Source organism: Cordyceps militaris, assembly GCF_000225605.1.
Source record: "Cordyceps militaris CM01 unplaced genomic scaffold CCM_S00002, whole genome shotgun sequence".
Lineage (NCBI taxonomy): Eukaryota > Fungi > Ascomycota > Sordariomycetes > Hypocreales > Cordycipitaceae > Cordyceps > Cordyceps militaris.
Genome location: NW_006271970.1, coordinates 4,812,899 through 4,838,361, shown reverse-complemented (window position 1 = coordinate 4,838,361; position 25,463 = coordinate 4,812,899). Strand labels below are relative to the sequence as shown.

At 54.8% G+C, this 25,463-nt stretch overlaps 6 protein-coding genes across 6 annotated transcripts; 2 read left to right on the top strand and 4 right to left on the bottom strand.

The window, feature by feature from the left end:
- Positions 1-2,555: 2,555 nt before the first annotated feature.
- On the top strand, positions 2,556-3,746 carry CCM_03437 (NADP-dependent alcohol dehydrogenase; the record flags this gene model as incomplete). The annotated part of the gene is made up of 3 exons (XM_006668588.1): positions 2,556-2,685; positions 2,743-2,753; positions 2,838-3,746. The coding sequence occupies 3 exons, from the start codon at positions 2,556-2,558 to the stop codon at positions 3,744-3,746; spliced, it is 1,050 nt and encodes a 349-aa protein (XP_006668651.1).
- Positions 3,747-5,216: 1,470 nt separating this feature from the next.
- On the bottom strand, positions 5,217-7,983 carry CCM_03436 (Oligopeptide transporter OPT superfamily; the record flags this gene model as incomplete). Its single annotated transcript, XM_006668587.1, has 4 exons — positions 5,217-7,516; positions 7,581-7,662; positions 7,715-7,852; positions 7,909-7,983. The coding sequence occupies 4 exons, from the start codon at positions 7,981-7,983 to the stop codon at positions 5,217-5,219; spliced, it is 2,595 nt and encodes an 864-aa protein (XP_006668650.1).
- Positions 7,984-9,248: 1,265 nt separating this feature from the next.
- Positions 9,249-10,061, bottom strand: CCM_03435 (uncharacterized protein; the record flags this gene model as incomplete). Its single annotated transcript, XM_006668586.1, has 1 exon — positions 9,249-10,061. The coding sequence occupies one exon, from the start codon at positions 10,059-10,061 to the stop codon at positions 9,249-9,251; it is 813 nt and encodes a 270-aa protein (XP_006668649.1).
- Positions 10,062-10,665: 604 nt separating this feature from the next.
- CCM_03434 (uncharacterized protein) lies at positions 10,666-12,048 on the bottom strand (the record flags this gene model as incomplete). The annotated part of the gene is made up of 3 exons (XM_006668585.1): positions 10,666-11,405; positions 11,489-11,863; positions 11,949-12,048. The coding sequence occupies 3 exons, from the start codon at positions 12,046-12,048 to the stop codon at positions 10,666-10,668; spliced, it is 1,215 nt and encodes a 404-aa protein (XP_006668648.1).
- Positions 12,049-12,289: 241 nt separating this feature from the next.
- CCM_03433 (uncharacterized protein) lies at positions 12,290-13,990 on the top strand (the record flags this gene model as incomplete). Its single annotated transcript, XM_006668584.1, has 4 exons — positions 12,290-12,352; positions 12,442-12,948; positions 13,003-13,344; positions 13,400-13,990. 4 exons carry the CDS (start codon positions 12,290-12,292, stop codon positions 13,988-13,990), a joined length of 1,503 nt encoding a protein of 500 aa, XP_006668647.1.
- Positions 13,991-16,113: 2,123 nt separating this feature from the next.
- CCM_03432 (phosphatidylinositol 3- and 4-kinase, putative) lies at positions 16,114-24,139 on the bottom strand (the record flags this gene model as incomplete). Its single annotated transcript, XM_006668583.1, has 7 exons — positions 16,114-16,300; positions 16,621-19,799; positions 19,853-22,109; positions 22,422-22,454; positions 22,502-22,782; positions 22,838-23,487; positions 23,551-24,139. 7 exons carry the CDS (start codon positions 24,137-24,139, stop codon positions 16,114-16,116), a joined length of 7,176 nt encoding a protein of 2,391 aa, XP_006668646.1.
- Positions 24,140-25,463: the final 1,324 nt, after the last annotated feature.

The following is a 25,463-nucleotide window of genomic DNA, read 5'->3' as shown; positions in this document are numbered from 1 at the left end:
TTATAGCACATCCCACCAAACGCCATCACTCAGTCACCACCACCACCAACCGTTGCAAGAGAGGGGAAACGGCCTTGGTACCTATTCAGCCTAAAAACCACCGCCCTCGCGCCACTCGTCAGACTACTCTCTCGTCGTCGTCTGTAAATATGCACAGTTACTCCAAAATTGGCGGCTCTTCCGACTTTGCTGCCCGCTACCCAACACGCATTTTGGTTGGCTATTGGCTCTACTCATCTGAGCCCGAGCCAGACCAACACGCCGTCTATGGTATCTTGAGCCGCGATGGCAAACTGCGCTTTAAGCTCGTCTCCGAGACTCGCGACGGCAAGAATATTCGCGGCAACTACCCACCTCCCTCGGAAACATGGCTCATTCATGAAGAGATTGTCTTGCTCCCCCACTTGCTTGACCTCAACCGCCTGGGCATGAAGGAGTACTGCCGCGAGCGGGGTAGGCAGGTCACATCCGGCGAGGACGCGGCCAGCATCGAGGCCAATGTGCAAAAGGCCGTCGATTACGCCGTGCGCATCTCGACTACTGGCGAGGGCCAGCGACCCCGCAACCTTCGCTGGGAGCGCGAAAAGTGCGCCGACCGCCAGCGCGCTATTCGCAAGATTGGCACCGCCAGCGCCCAAGCCAAAGCCTTGCACGAACAGACGCACGGCATCAAGCCCACCTCCCCGCCCTCCGATGTCGACCTTTCCCATCCCGTCCAGAAACCCCCTTCGCATCACCGGACTTCGTCGGCCGGCTCTAAAAAGAGGCGCTCTGCCTCGCCGCTCGGGGACGAGCCCCAACCCGCCGACAGGGACCCGTACAGGCCGCCGTCACCCAGGGTCCGCGGGCACCGTCTGCCCGACGACCGTCCCTTGTCGTCGTCGTTTCGCGCCGCCAACATCAAGGTCGACGAAGACCCGGATCGCCTGCCGCCACTCAAAGCCTTTCGCGCTGCCAACGGCCTTGACGAACAGGAGCGCCTGCCGCCTCTGCACGCCACCCTGGCCGCCGACGCCATGGACCTCGAGGACCAGGAGCGCCTGCCCCCGATACAGGCCATTGCCCCCAAGCCCGCACGGCAGCCTCTCCCTCAACACCCGTACGTCTCACCGCCGCCGCCGCGCAAAGCCCTGCCCACGGCGGCACACAGGAAGAGCACGTCGACCGACGAGAGGAGCATTGTCATTGCCAGCCCACCGACAGGCGACGAGGATGACGACGATGAACCCAGATCAGCTGTGTTGAACGGCATGACGTATGTGCGGAGAACAAACGGCTCTTTTAGAGGAAAGCTCGTTTCACCCGGCAAGATTATTACGATTGATGGGCAGGACTATGTCGAGTACTGTGTGCTGGCCAAGCTGTCATTTGTATGACAGGGCTGGCATGATGCCGAATGCATGAACGGTCTATATTGCATAAGCGAAGCTGTTTTTTTTTTCACCACTCTGCTCTTGGTTGTTTGTTACAATATCTTGCTTCCATATATTGCTTTTATCTTGCTCACATATTTGCTCGTGTATTGGTTGGGGGAGGGGAGAGGGGAAGCGATCAGGGCGGTTCCTCAAGGCACGGAGTTGTATATAGGTGGCCGGCGCCCAAAATGATGATATAACGAGGCACACTGATTACATATCGAAGCACACATTGAATTACATGTTGTTTTAGGAGCCCCTTTCGGCTTGGTATTGATGGGTGCGTTGTGGATGTTTGAAGAGGCAATACAGGAAGACGTGTGATTGCCCAGCAAAACCGGGGTTACCCCCTGCCGCAATACAAGACGGACAAGCAGCGCGGAAGGGCGGTTGTGAGGGCGGGATCGGACGTAAGATATGACGCTGTGGCGTGATGTCTCTGATGGGCCGTTGTCACAGCCTTCTCAATCGGGCAATACCAAATCGCCAAGCCCGCGCGTCATCATGCCAGAGCGAACCCCGGCCACGACGGAATGAAACACGAACCATGGACCGTTTTCGAGCTTACTAACAAGCAGGCAAATAGTCCCGATAAACGCAATCAGACGACGGAGTTAAAAAGGTCGAGATGAATTTGTAAGCCACGTTTTTGCTAATCCCCGAAACGAGAAGATGGAGCCCAGAATAAAGCTTGGGCCAAGTTGATCCGATTTCGAAGCCTCGTCGTGTATTCCCTCGTGATTGGCTTGTTCGATTTTTTTGGTATTTGTCAACGACCGCCAGACCGCTAGCTCGGAAAAAAAAAAAATTTATTAAAGGAAGAAAAAAAAGGGTCATTTCGGCGATTGTGCAAACATTGAGACTAGTTATTACGGGCAAGCCAAACGGCAACTTGCCGGGGTTTTTTGTCCCGCGTTTGAATAGACCGAAGTATTCGGCATTTTTAGTTATTTAAACTTGTCAATACTCACTCATCTTTTTCATATCCATCTCTGAGATATACAAGTACAAGCAGTTCCTGCGGCTGACATTTTTGCCTCTTAGTCGTCATTGGTTTTCCTGAAACTCTTCCCACTAGTCCACTTCTCACCACCACAACCCACGAGCATCACCACTCTCGACGAACTTCCAAGCAGAGCCATGTTCTCGTTTACCGTGTACAAGGGCGCCCCCGACGGCGCGCCCGTCCAGAGCACCACGACCAAGCCCAAGGAGCTCACCGGCGACCAAGTCCTCCTCAAGGTCCTGGCGTCTGGCGTCTGCGGCACCGGTACGTTGAACCTCGGCTCATCCACTACTGCCTATCCCGCTAACCTCTTTTTACCAGATCTACACTACGTACGTTTTTTTCCAGATGAGGAGTCTAGCTTCTGTGAAAAAACAAAATGAAAAAGAAAAGCCATCTAACAAAAAAAACTGCAGCGTAAAAAGGACATGGTCCTCGGACACGAGGGCGTCGGCGAGGTGCAAGCCGTCGGCCCCGACGTGCGCGCCCTCCGGGTCGGGCAGCGCGTCGGCTGGGGCTACCAGACGGGCGCGTGCGGGCAGTGCAGACCGTGCCTGACGGGCGACGAGACGTACTGCGCGGGGCGGCAGATGTACGGCTCTGCGTCGCCGGAGCAGGGCAGCTTCGCGACGCACGCCGTGTGGCCCGAGGCGTGGCTGCACGCGCTGCCGCCGGGGCTCTCGGCGGTGGACGCGGCGCCGCTGCAGTGCGGCGGCGCGACCGTCTTCACGGCGCTGCTGGGCGTCCAGCCGACGGACACGGTCGGCGTGCTCGGCGTCGGCGGCCTCGGCCACCTCGCCATCCAGTTCGCCAGCAAGATGGGCTGCCGCGTCGTCGTGCTCTCCGGCTCGGACCGCAAGCGCGACGAGGCGCTGCGTCTGGGCGCCGACCGCTTCCTCGCGACGAGCCAGCTGCTGCTGCGCGGCGGCGGCGCCCCCCCGCCAGCAGCGGACGACGCGTGGGAGCTGGACCGCCTGCTGGTCACGACGTCGGCGCTGCCCGACTGGGCCGTCATCATGCCCATGATGGCCGTGCGCGCGCGCATCGTGCCGCTGAGCGTCGGCGGCGGGGACCTCGTGGTGCCGTACGCGCCGGTGCTGCTGCGCGGCGTCGTCGTGCAGAGCGCGCTCGTCGCCACCCGCGCCGTGCACCGCGACATGCTCGCGTTTGCCGCCCGCCACGCCATCAAGCCCGTCACCGAGACGTTTCCCATGACGGAGAGCGGCGTGCGCGAGGCCCTGGACCGCCTGCACAGGGGCGAGGTGCACTTCCGGGCGGTGCTGGTGCCCGAGGACGAGCCGGAGACGGGCAGGCACAAGATGTAGAAAGCCGTGGTGCGCGGAACGATGATGCTGGTTATTGGGTGGTTTTGAGCGAGGCGCAGGCGGTTTGACGAAGGGAATGAGACTGGTGGGGTTGAATAGACTACTGTAGAGTGAATTTACATGAAATTCGCAATCGTCTTGGGTAGAGTAGCCATGCTGTCGAGAAATACACCTACTCACCCGCCACCTTGTCCTTGGAGTAGTAGCTTTGCTGTCATCGAGATGTACGAGGAGACTGGTCCGTAGACTGTTATTGCGTTGTTTTATAGGTTGAAGGATCGGCCGATGAGGCTCCGCGGATGGATTGTTTACCGCCACCGCGACAATCCTCCTCCGCCTGCAGCCTCGACTCTAGGGCTTGTAAGTGTTGTGCCACGACCAACGTCCTTCTGTTGTCAGCGAAAGAGCACAGTACCCGGGGTCACACTCGACGTTAGGATGGACTCTGAAATCCTGAAACTACTAACATGCGATATTGACGATGGCAGCTAATGTGCCGTCGGGAGCTGATTACCCCACAAATAGAATCCCGACGGGACTGCCCGCACTTGGTCATGGAGCTAGGCTAGCTACCTCGGCGCAGCGTCGTAGTTGCAGCGTGGGATTTTTTCCTCTAAGCTTGCTCTCATGGCGGGCAATATGGCCGTTGAAAGGGCAGACCAACATGATGGCTGTGGCCGTGACTACGTGATGAAGACGTCTACGGCGTACCAGTGGGAGATTGATCAACAAATAGATCTGTGCCGATCCAGAGTTGTAATCCAGAGTTTAATTTCTGTTGAAGCATCGCTAGGGGCTATTTACAAAATTAAATGTCATTGTAAAATGCTGCTATATGTAAATTGCTATATGAAGGCCAACTGTCCGGCCAGACAAGACAGGGAACTGCCTCGTGCGTTGTACAAACCTTGGCGCCGGGACCCTGCACAAACGACACTCACTTTGGGTAAATCGAATCATCAAGCAATGACTTGTCAGTCTTCGGTGGCTTGGTTACTCAATGCACCCACTTGACAGTCCTTAGTTTTCGAGCTAAGCGCCGGCCTAGCGCGCCGGCCTAGCGCGCCGGCCCATCCCGTCTCGCCTCCGCAAACCACAACAGTGTCAAAAAATGCAGCCCAGCCCCGACGATCTCGCGGCTGCCTTTCGGTGCACCGCCTCATCGGACGCCCTCGCGCGCCCCGTCAGCGACACGTCGTAGCAGGCCAACACCATGTACGGCATCGTTAAGGCGGTGGCCGAGGCCTGCACCTATCCACCAGCTGCTGGATCGTCGGGCTGCTGGCCGATACTGACAGCGAGCGCACCATATTCTGGCTGGTAAATGGGCGAAAGGGGGCTCAAAATGTGATTTAAATTGAGGATGCACTCCAAGCTTTTGAATAAACCGCTCCGGGGCGGTCAACAGAAGCATTGTGAGGAGCCTAGCGAAATTCTTACGGCCAGATCCTTTGCTAGAAGCCAATATCATTAGTATTGGCCATTGGGCTTAGGAGCAAACCCCTGGCCCTTGGGCAAAGGCAGCAGAGGACATGCGATACCCTCACAACCTAGTCCGACGACGCTGTTTCCCCACCACGTAATTTCGACTCCGGTAAAAGCAAGACCGAAAAACTGAACCACCGCCGAGAGGGCGACACCAGCAGCAAAGGCCGCCGAGAGGACGTAGTTGTACTTGGACCAAAACGCAAGGTAGTTGCTGCGAACGAATAACCAAGAAAAGGCAGCAATGGGAACGGCAGGCCAAATGTGTGTCATATTGTAAGGGGCCCAGCCGATGCCGCCAGCGAGCAGGAGGACCGGGTGCACGCTGCGCAGCGCCAAATTCTTGGGGAATCTCCGACCCAAGCCCCAGAAGACCAGCACAGTGACGACGCCGACAGGGAAGCCAATCAAGAGCGTCCAGTACGGGCTTCCGGCGCCAAACTGCCTCGCGGGACCAACAGTGCCCCAGAGGACAGCCGCGGTGAAGAATGAATTTTGGGCGGGGCAGATGAACCGGAACGGAGCGGCTCGCGTGCAAATCTTGTCAATGTGTAGCTGGTACTGCAAAAGGCCAACGAAGATGAACGTGGAGATGAACGTCGGAACCAGTTGCGCCCAGAAGATAATGCGCGGCGGAATCTTGACGTAGTGACCGAGTTTGAGATCTTGCGCCAAGGTGAGAGCTTGCGCACAGGTGAGGTAGCCGTAAGTCTTGAAGTAGGCCATGCTCACGGCATTACCGTTGGAGACGGCACCGCCGATAAACTCGGCCATGACGTTCAAGGTCACCTGATATCCCGTCATGGAGTACATGATGCCGATGGGCACGACGAAGATGGCGCACATGAGGATGCCAAATACCACCACAGCCGGGCTGGTACCCGTGGGCCACACGGCCATGGACACCATACCCAGGGCGGCAGAGAGGACAAGAACTACTATATACCACCAATCCGGCACCTCTCGATACTTGCTCATCTCACGCATGTGCACGTCTAAAAACCCCACCTCTTCGCGAGCGGCTGCGTTGGACTTGAACATGTTGCGGAATGCAGAAGACATGCCAGCCCAAATCTCGCTGCGATGCTGGAGGATAGCATAGGTAATGGACGCGCTATACACTGCGAAGAAGCAGAAATACTGAACCATTTTTCCGGCAGACAGGTACGGCTTCGAGTACGTTTCATATTTGGCCACATCAAGAGCGCCATGCTCATCCAACACACGCGTGACGTTGTATCTCTCGCCAAAGCGATCCCAAGGCAGGTTCGAGTTGATGGGCAAATGACCACTGCCGTACGCATTGCTGAACCAGATGCCGAGAACCATAAACATGCTCGTAAAGGTGCCGGCAAAAAAGTTGAACGTGGTAAACGCAGGGATGTAGAGGGGGTCAAGGTACGCCGTGATGGTGTTCCAGTCAAACGTCGGCAAGGGGTTCAAGCCAAGGCCTGTCTGAGAGCCTACGATGGCCGTGAGGATGCGGTTGGTAGGGGCGATCCAGCTGATCCACGAGAAGGAGCTGAGCGCGCCAAACAGCGTGTTGGGGAGCCAAAAGTAGATAAACATGGCGAAAAACACAACCAGAAAGAACTTGATGCGCGACCACGCCCACGTCGTGTTGAACGGGCCCGGCACCGGCTGCGTCCCGTCATTCGAGTGAAACGCCGAGTTGAGCGCAATCGTCGCCAGCGAGTTGGGCCAGATGCAATGCGACGGCCAGACGATGAAACGGCGCGTGATGCCCGCAAAGCCATAGCCGATAAACGCCGTGGAGAGCGCCACGGAGAGCTGGTAGCCAACGTCGTACGCCCAGCCCTGGTCAAAGTACTGCGGCAGCGTCTGTATCCAGACAATCTGGTTCGTGTACGGCGCCGTGTCGTACGCAAAGCTCATGATGCTCACCAAAATGTGCTCCTTTTTGTTAAACGGGCCCGGATTCAGACTGTGCCGGACGCCCCAGACGGTGAGGCCCCAGTCGGGGAGGACACGCGCCATGAAAGTGCCCACCGGGTAGGCGAGGAGTTGGGGCACCGTGTTGGCGACGGAGATGGCGGGGAAGCGCGGCTCGAAGAAGCCGTTGATGAAGGCCATGAGGCAGGCGAACAGCAGGCCGAGGGACCAGGAGCGGATGGTGGAGGCGGGCAGGCCGGGGTCGTCGTGGTGGTCGACGACGGCGCGGACTTCGGCGTAGGGCGAGTTGGCGGTGAGAAGCGCGGTTTGGATCTTCATGGCGGCGATGAGGGCTGCGTGCCTTGCGGGGTTTTTGAGAATGTCGTCGTCGGCTGGACAGAGGAGGGAGGATGAGTGTGCGGAGCAGAAGAGGGAGGGCATCCTTGTTGGACGTACTCAGGAACTCGTCAATCATGTCAATGACACTGGCGGGAAAGTTGGGATCGCGCCTGTGAATCTTGTACACGTGCGTCATCAACTGACGATATGAGTATTCTGCAGTACAGGACATTGTAAGCCGTGCGACTCACGCGCTTCACCTCGTCGAGCGAGTATGTAGCAGCCAGCTCCTTGGCCTCGAGCAGGTCATCTTCCGTGACGTTGAGGTCTTTCATGATGACCCGAGCCTGTGTGTCGGTCTGTGCCAGGGGTTGGCCATCCTCATGAGTCTAGGAGAGGAGTGAGTTAGATCTGCCACTGGAAGAAAGAAAAGCATTTTGCGTACAAGTTGAGGCTTTTCGGCTAGGACGTCGCCGCTGGAGGCGGGACTCTGTGCCCCCTTTTTCGAATTATTCGGCATGGAAAGGGCAGATACTGACAAGCGTACAAAGTTGTCTCGATCCAGGCGGGAAGACCCCGGGGGGGGGGGTTCCCCTCCTTATCCTTATGAGAAGCTGTGGCGGCCTCGATGTCGGGGGACAAGGTGAGACAAGGTTGTACGCCCGTCTTTCATAATTTGACTAGTTGGCGCGATTCCCTATTTGTGAGCTTCGGTGGACGGGAGCGCGCCCTCGCATGCCCGATGCAGCCCCATGTCTGTTTGCTCCCAGATGCAGCAAACCGTCAAATGGCAAACTATCGTCGCCTGCTGATTGATGGGCTCGGTAAAGGTTTCTCCTGCGTGGTGAGCCAAGTGGCTAGGTTTGCGCTATATATTAACAACGAGACTCATATCCAATCGCGGCGTCGCGGCAATGGCCCAGCCCAGACGTGATGGCTTGAAGAAGCTTGCGAATAACGGGGTTGTAGGGAATTACTAGGTATTTTCCTCCAAGGGCGCAATTGTAAGACTTAGTTATTTAAATTATTTATTTAGAGATAACGGGACATTCGTTATTGCGATATTGCGATATTGCGTTATTCTGTTATTCATACATAGGTAGGTACCTATGTAGTGGGAACCCGGTGCTTCTCGCCAGCGCTCTCGCCAGCGCTCTGGCCAGCACTATAGGGCTACTTCGAGCACTCTAAGGTTACTTCCAGGCTCCTTCGAGTCCGCTGGCTAGCGCGTCTAATTACAATAAAAAAATCTGGCTTTTTGTACCGGAGATGTTGGTTTCTAAGGTTTTGGTTAGCCGGGACGTATGTTGAACAATACTCGAGGTCAAATTCATGCCAGTAAGGTGTGGATCCCGCTCTTGCTGTTACGCGACATCAGACCCCTAAAATCTAAAATCTGGAGCCCAACTAATAATAAATTAGGTAGTTATTAAAAGCTCCGCGACTGCCGACTCGAGCCTGTGGAGCCTGGCGATGAGGCTTACGCTTATAAAGAATCAAATAGTTGCGGGTTCATAGTAGCTAATACTAAAATAGTGGGAGGACCGAGGGGTGAAAGAGTTGCTTTGAGTTTGAGTATTAGAAACAGTAGACAAAGAGTCAGGGCGAAATTTTCTCCGATATAAAATTCATTGTCAATACTATCATAGAGTCAAAGAAAGTTAATAGACTAAAGCTGGCAATCGTATATGAGCTGTAAGCTCTGCAATTTTTTTTTTCGTTTTTTCTTTTTTTTCCCCAACAGCTCAACGACTTGCGTAACCATTTTTGCGAGAAAATTGTAAATCACCACTCCGCTTTGCCACAAAGATACATTTCCAAGGTGGTGGAGTATGTCCACCACCTCTTCAGATTCATGCTCCATGTCCAATGGCTGACCGGCATTATTCCTTCAATCTGTCCCTCTTCTCTGGTAAATTTGAACTTTGTGCGATTTTTTGTGTACTCCAACTTGACCGATTCACACATGTGCAGTTCAGGCTCTGGATACTGAGGGATATCACCATCATCCACCATGGATTCATCGGAATCACCCGTGGCCGGTGGGATCGGCTGGCTGGGCAGAGGTGGCACAGTTGGAAGAGTAATTGAGCGAACCTTGTCAAGAAAGGCTGAGTAGTATGCAGAGGCATATGGGTGACTGGCATCAATGTATTCCTTCCTATCGTCGCCAGGCGCCCCAAACAGTGGATGCAGAGCTTCCGATCGGGCTTTGAAAACCCAGGTTCGAAAGGTCGTGCCAATGGTGGTCAGGACAAAAAGTTCGCCAAGAAAATTCTCCCCGACGATGGTTTTGGCATAACGCACAGTTTGCTCATGAAGGTGTACCACACTCGAACCTTCACGTTTTGCTTCATGAATCATGAAATGTCTGAACTGTCGTTGTTCTGGCCACCAACGCTCCACGGTTGTGTCGACCCTATCAAGGATTCCAGGTCGCGAGCTAGTTGGTTGCTCGGGGGCCACAAGCCAAATTGGAAGGCAAAAGTCTTGATTGAGTCGAGGGTTCCAAAACCGGATAGAGTAGGCTTCTTTGCCCTTGGCGCCGTGATAAATGCTGACCATTTGGTCGCTGTCCAAGATGGAATGAGTGGCCATTTTGCAAGTTGGTAAATTTTCGGGTTAAGAGGAGGATTGCGTATTTTGATTAAAGCTATGGAGGGTTTGTAGGGTCGGGGGATAAGCGTTGTATTTATATTACAACTTGACTGCTCGACACAGTCGTAACTGGCTTCTTCACATTGGCTACCACGACACATCAATACATAGATGGCTATGTACGAAGACGAACGAAGACGAACACAGTCAGTCCCATGAAGCAACCCCCACCTTTTAAACACAGTCCCACATGAATCGTAGCCCCGGTTAAACACAGTCCCGCAGAACCAAAGTCCCACATGACCACCCACGCCAACACAGTCCTGACCTCGCGTTGAAGCCAGCAAGTTGCACCACGACGAATAGACGTTTTTGTTGTCCTACACAACCGTGTGCGGCTCAAATCAGAACCAGAGAATGGCGAGCTACATACTCAAGCACCGCTCGGGAGCTTCTGACTCATCTCCCTTCTCGGGCCCAACCGATCATCCCTGACCTTGATCTTGAAACATTCAGTCAAATCGATAGAATGAACGAACTCGTATTGCTGAACCTGAGGAAAACGCATCTATCACGGAGTTTTGTATATACCGATACAACGTCTTTAAAAGGGGTTCTGCCAAAGTATGGACTTGACCTCTTCAAGCATGGAATCACCCGGTTGTATCTCCAGCCAAGCGTTTGATCCCTCGTGGAAAAAGACCACCAGGCGGACGAGGCGTGTAAGTCCCTCTCCATTGGTGACCTCGGTCGCGCGGTCTGGCGAATTTTTGATCTTCTCGAGAGCAACGGCTCCTATTTCGCGTTCAATAGCCTCCTCACGGGCACGGCACACGCAAAACTGCGCATCCGGCCCGACAATCTCCATCTCGGACCCCTGCGGCCACACAATCGCCCACTTGGATGCCCTATCTTTGAGAGTGATACCAAAGAGCTGGAGAGCCAGATAGGGCACAGAGCTACGGATAATCTCGATCCGTAGGAAGCTTTTGAGTAAATCATTATTATGTTGTATTGATATTTTGGCAAGCCCGTTTTCTTTCACGATTCTGTCACACATGATTTGCGTGAATATTCGTGGCAGATGTCTGGCCTCCGGCCTCAGCAAGGCGAAGTTGAAACCCCAATCTTCCGATATACCTAGAGTTGGGTTGATTGCGTCGCTTTGTGGCGGAACCGCACCTTCGGTAGGCCTGGGAGCGACTTGGTCCGTGTTGTCGTTGCTTACGGCGCCCCAAATCTCGTCTGCGTCATCGAGGGTAACGTGTCGCTCTGTTTCGTCATGAGTATGGTGTGTACCGCTCTGTGGTTGTGGGAACGTGTTGTCGAGAAGGAAATCAAGGCCTGTCCGTGATAGAAGTTCTACTGGAGATAGTAAGAAACCGCATCAATCACAGGCCTAACTAAGCGGGGCAAATCAGTTATACTACCTCGTCGTTGTGTGGCACGCGTGCCGGAGTCTTTAAATAAACGACATATATTCGCCTTGAAACCGTCACTGGGCTCCATGTCCATTATATGGCGCAAGAGCTCTTCGGCGTCGTTGGCCGACAGTTGATCCAGAGATGATCTGTAAGTCTTTTCGGACACCAAGGCGGCCCAAGCTAGTAAAGACTGCTCCAGCAGTCTGCGTTCCAGCGTGTTCTCCGAGGCACACACCCGCTTCAGTGCTTCATCAAACCCATTCGGCGCTCTCGCCTCGGCGTGTTGTCGTTGAAGGTGATATCGTATGCTCGTCAGGAGCGTCTTCGTCGCCATCGAGGCAAGCGTGCGCAGCGTGCGCGGTAGCAGCTGGTGGAATTCTACCAGAGGATGGAAATAAAAACGTAGAAAGGAGATGCGTCATTGTCTTGGTCGAGTTTTCCATGGCTGTTGCCCGATATTTACCTGCGGCCTTGCTCCAGTGTTGGCGCCTGCTAGCCGCCGCGACTTGACTTGCTCTTCGCAGGACGACGCTGACGACTGATTCACGTGATGATCTCTCCATGTTTGTGTCACCAGGTAGCCGCCCCCTTTCTCCGTCAAAACATTACACCGACTACAGGCGCGAGAAATAAAATTGTCCGCGTGGTTGGCCTTCACTCTTTGTACAATGAACAAAAAGAATGCCTTCATTGGCTGCTCGACTCGATTCTGTGGGCTGTGCACCTTGGAGCTGGATGCGGGGGAGACTGTGGTTACCAGTATGTGACACTGCGTCTTCGACATGGCGATAATCTTTTAACGAAATGAAGTCAGGCCTGACGGATCCATCACCCAAGAAAGCCGCAACGCATACTGTGGCTGGGCCTGTTGGTCCTGTTACCACGGAAAACGCTTGTCGGCGGTGTTTCACCAGAGCTGCTATTTGTATGCAAGCCATGACATCCCAGCCAGACAGCTTGGCGCAGTTGTTCGGCATGATCTTATTCCCGATCAACGAACAAGCATTGCAGAGCCCAACGAAATCCTGGACAAAATTACCCATACTGCGACCGAACCCTTGCTAGCTCGACTCCCTTTTGAAATTCGCGAGTTCATTGGAGAATACCTCGTCAGATTTTACTGCACGGCGGCGACTCAACTGCTACCCCTTGGTGAGCCCGGCTCGATGTCAATTTCCATCTCTTCATGTATCTGGGCCCAATACATCAAGGTGCACGGAAGGACCTATCTTTCTCGCCTCTCAAACAGACCCGAGAAGAAGAGGGGCGTCGTGTCCGTCCTCATTCACTGCCCTGGCAAGCCGGCATCAAATGTCATTTATGTCGCCTCTGATCCTTGGGGTATCAGAAAGGTTCTGTTCACACCAGACGCTGCACAGGTTTCCGCCGAGGCGCGAGAAAATATTTGGTGGGAGGCCATTCCCCTTGAACTCGTCTCCGATACGCTGATTACCACCAGTGATGTGCGTCTGTTCCATCTTTGTTTTTCTCGCCTCTGCTGACTCAACAAATCAAAGGGATTGAAGCTTCGGACCATTAAATGTCCCAAGTCCCTTGTGCGGGCGTTGACTCGTTTACCAGCGCGGCAACTTAAAGTTTGGATGCCGAAAGACATGCTCCCTCGCATACAGATGGATCCTCTACGCATCAACGATGCCAGGACGACTGGCTACTACACCAGCCTCGCAGGCGATACTGTGGCAATATGGGCGCATCAATCAGGTTGCGGTGCTTCATTGCCCATGTCGCGGCGTAAAGCAGCTGTGCATCTGTTCACTCCAATGAATGCCGGGGAATGGGTGAGCCAAATCTGGGCCCGGTTCCGCTTGGAGACTCCGATAACAACGTCGGCCCTGATCGTATGTATATATGAAAATTGTCAAATTTCAAGCCGGCGCTTTACTGACTTTGAAGTTTATCATGAATACCGGGCAAGTCCACGTCATGGGCGAACACCCATACCAGTTCTCGGAGCGCGATTACTGGTACGAGTGGCTCATGACTCTAGAAAATGAACCTGCAACTCTCCATCTCGACCTCACCGATGGTCTGCAGGGAATAGGAACATGCAATGTAGCCAGACCAAAGTGTACGGTGAAGGTGGCTGTGGAAACGCTTCTGCCAAGGCCTCGATCGTCACATCCCGCCGCGGCTTCGGACGAGCTATTCTACTACTCCAGGGCTCGCCTCGAAAACGTAGTACAGGTTCGTTTGTGCCGCGAGGAAAATTTCATCATCGGCATCATGCTATGTTACCAAGATGGGGCCTGTGCTTGCCTCGGACGTGTAGTCCCTGGCCAGATTGACCATTGGCAGTCTGTTGATGGCTGTGGTATCTGGTTCCTGATGGAACAAGTCGACGACTATCCGCAAGTTGTCCGGGTCGAATTCAGTGCGCCACGTTGGGACGCTCGCAAGTACCTTTTCGTGGGCTGGCGTGGCGAGCTGGAGTGGTGGTCTGGCATTCGTCAATGCGAGCTGCATTATCACAGCCCGTTGCACTAAACCTGGGATATATCTGGAATTCGGGGTTTGAAATTCATTCCTTTTCTATAAAAAACATTTGAACAGGCTTTGCTCTTCCATTTCTACCTCTGAAAATACATTCTAGTCATCCTTTCTTATGCCGCTGATGTCCTCGAGCTGCACCTTCAGGACATCTTGCATACTTTGACACCAGTTCTGCAGTCCCTGTGGCCCATGCAATTATGGCTGACAACCGCCGCAAGTTTCGAATACACTTCTGCGAGGCTTTCTTCCATGCTAGCTACCTCTGGCAACGACCACAAGCCAGCCGCATCCAACGGCGATTCCATCATGGTGGCATGGCGGCAGCGACAGGGGCCAGTTCACACAGCGAAACGAGACCATGTCAGGCTCTGCTCCAGGAGGAGTAGCTTTGCAAAGAGAGCTTGTAAAGTGTCACTTCGGATTCCAGGCAAGCAGCCTGGGGATCCTTAGACCAAACAAAAGCCTGACGCAGGGAAAGGGGTATTGCTGCACCTATGACCCTGCAGGACGTCAAAATGGACAGGTTGTATTTGCTTGGGGCTGAGTGTGCAGCGGACGGCGAGCAAACGTGCATCTGCAATGTTGATATCGTCAAGGAGGAGTCGCCATCAATCTGATAGGTCGCACTGCGAGTGCGTCGGTCTTCTGGGGCATCAACGTCGACATATTGACGCTTCTGGGCTTGGAGAACTGGAGGTGTCCGTGCCAAGGCGCGAGAACAGACAAGGTAGCGAGTCGTGCCTCGGCTCAATCGGACTTGAGAGTCCCCGTGGTTGTCGAATATGAGCGTCTGCTCACACATGGTGCACGATTCCAATCACCACCGCTGCATCCAACCACAAGCGCTTCGCAACCAGCGCACACGGTCAAGTATAAGACTATTTACCTGTGGCAACCGAAGCTCCATTTGGGGCATGTCGGGGAAGCCGGTAACAAGGACAAGGTCAACGACGTCGGCGGCAAAGCTTCCAGTTGGCAAAGCAGCCGCTCAGCAACCGCCGTCGCTGTGTCGTATTCATTCTTTCTTTAGAATTCCAACTTGTCCCAGATACGGCCGTGGCTATGGATCTGGGAGGGAGACTGGGCTGAATTGACCGCCAGGTGCGACTCTCAGGGTCGACAGCGCGGATTGAAACAGGCGGCTGCCGTCACACCAGCAATTGAACGATTCTTGTAAAGCGCGTAAAAACCAGTGTCGGGTGACAAGGTTAGCAAAAATCGCCGTACAGAATTGCAGGAGCTTGACGGTGTTCTTGACGGTGTTCGAAATTGCCGCCCGACAGGATCACACTTGACAGCGACGGCGATGCGCGCCTGCGACGTTCGTCACTTGCTCCCGCGCGCTGTCGTGCGCCTCGCCCGTCTTTGACGAGACACTCCACGCTGAGCGCGCGGGACAGGAGCGGCCCGGCGCGGGGCAGAGAGTCATTGACCTCACCCACGACAAGCCGGCGTCGCTGGCCAGTTTGCTGTCCGCACGGGACCATGATTCCTGGCAGCCCGTTGATTTTCTCGCCTGCTCTCGCACGCTGGCCCGGGCGTTCCCCCCGTCTTTTGACCACATGCTGTTTTGGGCTCTACATCGAGGCCGTGGACAGCCAGAGGATCCGGCCGGCGCCCCGGCAGCGCAACCGTCGCGCTGCCCCGAAGAAAAGCCCAGATGGATGGCACGTCCTCCTCAGCATCACGCAAGCCCGCTTCCCCCCGCGTTGCCGCCCCTTCCTCTCCGGAGATGGCCCTTGTACGCGCTGGCCGTGCTGAGCAACTACTACGACGCCCGACGCCGGCTGGGAATGGCGTCCCTCGCCGAGATCTCGCAGGATGCAAAAACATGATCCAAACTGCTCTGGATTGCGTGGGAGCTGGGCCGGCAAGACGAGTTTGGCGCCGTGACGCGCCGCATGCCGCCGGAGCACGGCGGCGCGGCGGTCGCGGAGCCGCCGGTGCAAGCCGCCGCATATCCTCGGTAAGCGGGCAACCACCAAGTTTTGGTGGAAAGCCCGTCGTGTATGTGCGGGGGCCGCTGATAATAGGGGTCGAAACAGAATGCATTAGCTCCGTTCGGAGGCGGGCCACGAGGAAGCTGCTGGACATTGTTGGCGCCGTGGCCAAGTAGCTCACCGTCGCCGGCGGCAGGGGACGGCACCCCCAGTGCGACTTGTCTCGCCGGTATCTGGCCCCTTCCCGAGGTCGCACACGTCAGGCTGCACGCTGGCCGGCTTGGTCATGCACACGATATTGAAGCGGGTGGCCGACGAGCCGCGGACGGACAACGGCGTGTACAGCCCGAGGCCGGTGCTGGTGCTGATGGACCGTGTCGAGCAAGTCAGCTCGTTGACCGAATTCCATACGAGGCAGTTTCAGAAGCAAGAAAAGAGGCTGTGTCAGGGTCAGTCAAATCAGGGACTCGCGGACAGTATATAGTAAGCGCGATATGAGGTAAACCATACCACGGTTACAAAGGAGCGCGACCAATTCAAGTCTTGTGAGCTTATAAAAACTGATATTTTACACGCCAGCTTATGTATACCCGTGATACCTACAGACCATGACAGAAGAAAATTATACATATATATATATATACACCAAATTCCCTTTACAAGAATGGACACCACCCAATATACATGGCCGTCAAGTTCCTCGGATCGACAGCCTGCTTGATGAGCTCCTCCACCTGTCCCTCCACCGACAGCGGAATGCTCTCATTCGGCAGCAAGCCCTTGACCTTTCGCTTAATACTATCCACCACGCTCTGCGGGTGCAGCCGGACCCCGGCCGCCGCCGCCGCCGCCGCATCGCTCTTCCTCGGCCGCTTCTCTTTCTGCAGGTCCAGCGTGGGGTCGTAGATGAAGGCCTCGAGAATCGTCATGAGCGTCTCCTCCTGCTGCCGCAGGATCCGCAGCGTCAGCTCCGACGAGGTCCGAAACGGGCCCTCGTAGCCGTGGATGCCCATGGCCGCCACCATGTTGTGCGTCAGCCGAAACGGCACCCGCTCCGGCTTGGCAAACGTCAGGCCCTTGTCAAACAGGCAGTTGAAGTCGACGTGGAAGATGCCGCCGTTGCCCTCCTCCAGGTTCACGTTCTCGCCGTGCCGGTCGCCCAGGCCGAGGATGGTGCCGACCATGGACATGACGGCGCAGGAGCGCGTGTAGCGCAGACGCGCGGCGAACCACGCCGACGGGTTGGGAAACTGCTGCACGAACCAGAGCGGCAGCAGCGGCGGGAACCGGCCGAGCACGTCGTCGGTAAAGATGCGCAGCTTGCTCTCCGACGCCGACGCCTCGTCCATCAGCTGCTTCAGTGCCATGTAGTCGGGGTGGATCTTTTGCGCCGAGTACAGCGAGAGCAGCGTGTCGCGCATCGTCTTGATGCCCGGCACCCACTCAATGATGCCGCACTCCTCATTCAGCGGCACCACGGCATAGGTGCGGATGTACAGCTGGCGGCGACTCGACTCGGCGTCGCGCTTCAGCGACCGGTTAATCAAGCCGTTAAACTCCATCAGCCGCTGGTCGGTGCGCAGGTCGTCTTTGGGCTTGATAAGCAGCATGTAAGTCTTGCCGTCGCTGCCACGCGCCGTCAGCCGACGCGGCTTGGCCAGCGAGCTCAGCACCAGCACATCGTCGAGGAAGCATTGAATCGTAACGACATCTCGCGAAAAAGGCCGGTGCGTCGTGTAGTACTCGGACGCAGTCGGCAGCGCCGCCGTCAGCGTGCCCTCAACCGGAACGACAAGTGGGCAGGGCGTGCACTTATGGTTGAACCGCAGGTCCCGCGTCAAGCTCGCATTGACCGTCTTGTTGCCCTGGAAATCGCCATTTGTGCAAGCAAGCAGCAACTGTTCGGCTAGCTTCTCCGCGTACCGCAGGAGCTGCTTGAGGTCGTACGACGAGCCCTCCACCCTGCGTGACGTGCTTCGAAGCATCTGCAGAATCTGCATCCCGCGCGTCTTACGCTCTCCGGCTTGTTTTGTCGTAATGGCGCCAATCACGCTCCAGAGCGCCTGCTGCGGGTAGCTCTGCACGACCTTGACGATGATGTGCGTGAGCCGCTCAAAGACGCTGGCATTGTGATGCGCGATGCGCGCGACAATCTGCGGAAGGGCCGAGTAGAAAATGTACGCCGGTAGCCTCTTGATGTACTTGTCGAGAAAGCTGTGCAGCACGTTGAGTTGTTCCACCCGGCGTTTGTGCAGTTCGCGAGACAGAGACATCTTTCCGTCAGGTGCTTTGTCGATCTGGGCACCCAGATCAAGCCATAGCGTCAATATCCTCGGCAAGGTCTGGTAGAGATACTTTGTGCCAAAGTTGAGAGACCGGAGATAGTTTTCAATAACCAATCTCGCAATCTCTCCTGTGACATAGTTGTCGCTCTGGTCGTCCGCCTTCAGAGGCTGTTCAGCCTCGAGAATCTTCTTGTAATGGCGGCCCAGGTAATAGTGGCCCTTTTCCCACATGGAATGCGTCTTGGGCGGCTGCTGATACTTTTCACGCAACGCTGATGCGTGCGTCTGCCCAGACGTATCCAACCACTTGGCCAAGAGCAGCTGCGCGCGCGCCGTCAGGAGCTTCTGCTGCGGGCCGAGTTTACTAGAGCTGGCCGTCATCGACGCGCCCGTCTGCGTCATGAACCGGTTGCGCTCAATGGCGCCTTGAAGCATCTGGATCGCCTGCCGGCGGTGCGAATCCTTCCAGAGAAGCTTTGCGTTTTCAATAGTCGCCGAGTCGTCTCCGAGCTGCGAGGCGTGGAGAACAGCATTAAAGGACTGCCGGGTCGCATCCGTCTTCCTGGCCAGGCGAGCACTGGTGAGCCAAAGCGCGGAAATGTCGAGGTCGGAAAACGTGGGTCGCGCGAGTTCCATGGCCGCTCTTCGAATGCCGAGTATATACTGCTTGTCATGGAAATATGCTCCTATTATATCTAGCCGGTTATCCAACAGACTCAGTGCCTGCTTTCGGTCCTCTTCTCTGTCAGGTTTTAGATTGATAATGACTTCCAGATCGGAAAGAACGTGACACTTGAGCAGAGAATCATGAGCTGCTTGGAGCGATGCTGTCGCAGACGTGGTCATTGCCGAAGCAATTTTTTCGCGCATCCCCTGCACTGTCCGAGCCAGACTCACACGATCCGTCTTCTTATAAAGAGACGACAGGACTGACGCGAGCGACATGTTGAAGTCTTGACTTGGGTCACCTTGGAACCGCTCAATAAACTTGCCCAGGCTTTCCCACCGACCTGTGACCCAAGCCGCTTCGACAGCATACGGCATGATCTTGGTATCGCTCGACGAGTCTGTCAACATTGATTCGACATGGTTGAGTAGCACGTCATGCTGACCCGCGTGTTTGAGGCAGCTCAGTAACTCGACTTGCACGTCGACATTGTCTGGCTTCTCTGCAAGCTGAATTTCATACCACGTCTGCGCAGCCGCCCACCGGCCCGCCTTCTTGTGGCCTAGAATTTGTTGATTAATATCCAGCGCGTGTAGGTGCGCCGAAATGCCCTCTAAGCCATCCGGCTCGTCGATATTGGCATAGATATCCTGCAGTCTCTCCAGCATCCGGTTGCGATCGCCGGGTTCTCGCTTCTGTTGCTCCAATTTCTGAACATGCTGCTCGAGGTGGAACAAGGCGCGCGCATATTCATTGCAGTCAGTCGCCCGCTGCGAGATGAGTTCGGCGGAGATGCTGTCGAGAATGGCCTGAATATTGGCTACTTGTTCCTTCTTCTCTGACGAGAGTTTACCCGAAGACTTCTTGCCATGTACCCAGCGCATGGCGTAGTCAAGAACCCGAAATACAGCCTGCAATAGTCAGTACGCGTAGATTAGATGATGCCGAGTCCGACTCGACTTACATGGCAGTAGCGCTTGAATTCTTCCTTTTCAGCATACGAGGCATCCTCTGCAGGACTGTGCTCCAGGATACTCGTAAGCTCGTGGAGAATCTGGTCCTTGTCTTGATTTGTGCTTGTCGATCCCAGAAGAACATGGAGAACAAGGTACGGCAGCAAGAACTCTGCCGTTGACAAGTCCTTGACACGAATGACGCGCGACAGCGGCTCGAATAACATGTCGGCATAGGGAGTTTGCCCGTTTCGCAAGAGTTCAATCACAAAAGACCGAAGCCAGTTGCCGTATGGCTTCGCAGGGCTGAAGATGGGATATTCCACCTTGACAGGCAGCATTGGAGCGACCATGTACTTGGAGGTGAGGAAGGGGGTGACGACTTCGCGCACGTTTTCTGGCAGCGCAAGCCATTTGCGGTAAATGTTGTTCCCAGCAACATCTCCCGTGTTTTGCGATGCAATCGCAAATTTGATGTCGAATCTATCCAACAGCTCCTGCATGGCAAAGCAGAGAAATCCTTGCAGACGAGTATCAGTCGCAGAAAGAAATGCCGGCACCAAAATCTCTTCCAACAGAAATAGGGCAAAATCAGTCGTCTCCTGAGTATTTTCAAAGTTGTTCAGGATGACGATGGACCGTTGCTCACGGACCGTCTCGACTCGATTCGAATCCAAGCACCCAATCAAGCCCATTGCCTCGACACATAGCCGACTGATACTCCCATGCAGATTGTTGTACCTGCACGCGCAGTCTAGCAACGCACGCATGAGTGTTGTCACGACACTGTCCGCTTGCGCCACATTGGAAGCGTACAGCGCGCTCTGGTTGGCTCTAAGATATGGCACAAGCTCATTCAGGGCTTGCTGCACGACGCCCGAGTTCTCATGGCGAAGACGCGTGGCATATATGGGAAGCAGCTCCTCCGGAAGAAGCTTCGGTCGGAGAGCGCGCAGCTGTGCTTCCAGCTTGGACAAGGCAGGAATGCCTTGGAACGAGGGCAGGCTGCTAATGTTCTTCTCGACAATGGCTTCGTGATTCTCCAGCAAAAAGGACACAATAGTAGTGGCTGTGTCCATCGAAGAGATACTGAAACTAGGCCAGTAGTGTTTGACAATGAAAAACGTCGTCTCCAGAAGCGCCTCGACATCTTCCTCTTCAAAGTTCTCCAGCATAGAGGCCCAGCAGGAGAGCGAACTATCACGGAGCGAATCCTGTGCCAGTGCCGCGAGCAGACAGGCGGATATTTGCGGTCGCGCAATGCGCGCATGCGACTGGCAGAGAATAATCATTTCGTCCAGGGCACGGATGCAGTTGCGCTGCTCCATCTCCCCAGGGTGCATCATGGCCGGGTCGTTGATCACATCGGTCAGGCGAGCCATCAAGCCTAGAATATGCGATTGCAGGAACTTGCCAATCACATTCCCTTTTTTTAACTTTTTTGTATCAGGATTTGCAGTCAGGATGCTTGTTGCCATCCACCGGAGAGCTTCAGTGATGGTTTCCTTTCTTGCACCATCGGCTTGTCCGGCCGCCTTCAAGAGTTCAATAGCAATCAAGACGGGCTCAATTTGTAATAAGTCGACAATCCGCCGGTCAGGTAGATGAAGACCGACGTCGTTTAGGCGAGATTTGACAAATGTTTCAATATCGTCCGTTTCTTGAATCATGAGAAGCGACAGAATGGCAGCCATGTTTGCATTGTCCATCAGAGGCTCCCAGCCCAAACTATCTTGCCGTGCCTCGGCAAACTTCTGAATCACCTCTGTCCGCTTGTCCAAGACCAACCAGGGGAGCGCGTGCGTCTGAATGAGCAGCAACAGGTCGTTGACTGAAATTTGCAGGAGCTCCGCTATCGCTCTGCTTCGTTGCGGCCCGCGAACCATGTCTTTGGTCGCCATGTATGCCAAGCTTTTCCAGTAGGGCTCCAGCAGCCGTCGTGGCGTGGTGCTGCGCGAGTCGGCCAGATTTAAAAGCTCGTTGAAAGCGACGGCGGCTTCAAAACTGTTGCTGCTGCCGAGATAGTCGAGCAGTTTTATCAGAACCAGGTTGAGCTCGTTTTCTGGCATCACTCTGCCAAGCTGGCCCCAAACCATGATTCGGGATTCAACAAAGTGGGCTGGATCGCGATCGGAACACTGACGTAACAGACCAATTGTAAGTTTGCGGTTTCGCGAGAGCAGGCTGTCATCGATATAGGACGTCTCCTTGAGCGGCATAAAGACGACGATTACCCTGCCCGCTGCTATACGAAGCTCTCGTATGGAACTATTCAGAGATTGCAGACACCACTGCCCCAAAGAAGAGGTGTCCAGGTCGAGTGTAGTAGAGTCGTCACAGTGGAGGAGGATCCGGCGCAGGGCAAGCATAGCGGCGACTCGTGGTCGACGCGATTCCAGAAAACTCGTTTGGCGAATCAGTTCGATAAATATAGAGCGAATTTTTGTTTTGATATTGTGCGACTTGATATTCTGGGGGGTAGCTTTAGCAGAACAAATCCCACACTGTCTTTCGTCAAGCTCACAGGGCTGATCATCAACAAGACAACACAACCTTGACATCATGTCAATAGCTAGACACCTTGAGCCATCATTCAACGTCTCCATGGCATTCCTGCTAGAAGTTAGCAAATACATAAGTCAGTTCACACCAAGACTTACAAAATGTAAGCCGGTTCCAAAACCGTCTCATCTGCAGGGGCATCCAGCTCCAGGGCGGCGTACAGCCCATGTAACGCCTGCGAAGGAGCATCGTTTTCCCGTGCATTCAGTTTTCTTCGTTTTATGGCGTTCCCTTGGCCCGTCGGCTGCTCATGTAACAGATGCATACTTTCGACAGAACGCCTTAGTTCTATATCTTGAAATAGCGACGGATGCGTCGAACAAGGCAACATCTTTGGTTCTTCCAGATTGGCCACTTCACGAAGCAAAAGGGCACATCTCTACTCTTGGTCAGCATACTTGCACCCTACCACAGACATTCATATATTCTCTTACCCAGATATCGGTTTCTTCTCCGAGCACAGGATACTGCGACGGTAATAAAGAAAGCTCATTTACGAGTTTCGACGCCGCCAGGCGACCGATTGTCGGCGATTGCAGCGCCGCTTGCGCAATGGCAACCAGCGCGAGACAGTAACTGGCCCTGGACGCACCACCGGCATCATCTGCCTCGGCCAGTTCGTCCGGCGCCGCCGCCATCTCGCTGCACAGCAATACGAGCGTCGTGCACGCCTTGTTCCGCGTGGCCGTCGCCACGGCATGGTCACCGTTGGCCGCCTTGGCCACGTCCACGGCCATGTTGATCAGCGGCAGCGGCGACTTCTTCTCGCCGCTATCCAGCCGCTTCTGCGCGGACCAGAGGTCTAGCCAGGCGTCGAGCAGCCACAGTCCCGTCTCCGACATGGGCGCAATGGCCGCAAACGCAGCGTCTGGGCAGACGAGCGGGTAGGCGAGCACGCGCGCCAAGCTGTGTGCCTGCTGTAGCGCTTGGGGGAGCTTTATACGGTACGTCAGCGAGACAGACGCCGTTGCGCTTGGCCCGCCCAGGACCTGGTCCAGAACGTGCACGGGCGGCATTTCAATCGTCATCGCTTCGTTTGTTTTCGAAGAACTGCTCGGCGGCGACTGCAGCTTCTCAACCAGACCTGTCACAACCACAAAGTTAGCTCAATACCCATCATCCCCTCCCGCCAGCTCCCGTCACGTACCCGTCAAGCAGCCTCGCAAATACACCATCAGCGGCCCAATCACGGGCCACAGCTTCGACACCCGCGTCACCGTCAGCAGCAGATACTGCAAGAAGCCCTCCATGGCGCTCTCGAGCTCCGCGCACCTCGGGTGGCCCAGCAGGCGGAGCCAGCGCGGCAGCAGCCACGCCCAGAGCGGCTCGGGCCCGCGAAACAGCAGCCCGTGCGTCGCCGAGGCAAAGCACAGCACGCCCGGTGTCTCGTTGATCGTGAAGCGCAGAAACGTCAGCGCCTTGAACGCCTCGGCCCGCGCGCGCGCGCCGTCGAACAGCGCGGCGTCGTCGTCGAGCCGCAGTGCGTCGAGCACCACCCGGCAGTAGACGTAGACGAGCATGTGGTTGTGCTCGGTGCGCTGCGCGGGCGTCTGCAGCAGCGCCGGCCGGTCCTTGACGCGCTGTATCTCGGAGAAGAGGCCCTTGAGCTCGGCATGGTCGTCGGAGCGGGCCGCGGCCGACTTGGACGAGGCGGAAATGGTCTCGACGAGCTGCGCGGCGAGCGTCGACGGCGGCGGGCCGGTGCCGTGGCCGCCTACATCAGGGAGGCCGGCCATGTTGTGTGGCTGTGTCGTTGCCGATGCCTCATCACAGGGTTCGGTGTGTATTGGTTCGTCGGGGAAATTCGTATGATTTTCGTCGAAATTGATGTCGCGGGAAGCATGGTGTAGCGTGCGTGCATGAGGCAAGATGAGGATGTTTTCCCTAGCTACCCTGAAGAGTATACTATATAGCACGTGCACAATTTATGATAGCAACCATAACTAAAGAATAAAACGAACTAGTCTTACTAGTGTAAAGGCTATATATAAAAAATAAATTATAATCTAGTATACATATAAAGATAATAAAAGAGTAACTACATACTATTATACTTATAAATAGCCTCTATAATTTACCTTGTCAAGGTCCAGTTCATCATTTTTTTGTAATTGAACGCACAATACCTAGGCTACGGCCGCGAATTTTCTTTTTATCATGAGGTGTTGTTACCATTTTGTAGCGTGCGCAACCACTACAACAACCGCCCAGTCTTTCGCGCCTCTACATCCCGCCATCTCCCCCCCTCGAATCTCCCATCATTTCCTCCTCTTCCCTTAAGGGCCCCCAGCAGCACGACGGCGCCGGCCTGCGCATCGGCATCGTCCACGCCCGCTAGAACGCCACCGTCATCGAGCCGCTTATCGCCGGCGTCTGGGGCAAGCTCCTATAGTGCGACCTTAAGGAGTCCAACATTGTCGTGTAGTCATGCTCCGGCGCGTGGGAATTGCCAATCGCCGTCCGGCGCTTGACGCCATTATTGCTATTGCGTGCGTATTAAGGGCGAAACGATGCACTTTGGTATATTTAAGTCGGTATCGCATAGCCTTATGCGCGTGCAGCTCGACACAGGCGTCCCTATCATCTTTGGCGTACTAACGGTGCTTAACGACGCGCAGGCCCTTAACCGCGCCGGCGCCGACGGCAAAGGGTATGGCCATGGCGAGGACTAGGGCCTGGCGGCTATCGAGATAGGCGTTAAGCGTAGCAAGTGGGATAGCGGTAAGATTTAAGGGATGAACTAATGAAAAAGGAATAGAGTAAAAATATATAAGTTCTAATATAAATTCTTCTCTTAACTCCTTTATATAAAATACTCTTAGTTATAACTGGTCATTTAATATCTATATTAGCCTGCTTAAATAATTCGCGAGATAAGACATAGTTGTGTGGAAGCTAAAGTGCTTTAACTTATAAATATATATTGGTTATTATGGCACTTGGAAGAGTATAGGTAGTTATGTCATAATTTGCATTTCTTCTTCTAGTCTGAAATATCCGTTCTCAGCATCCAACATTGACATAAGGTCGTCCCAAATAGAAATCTATATACACGCACGT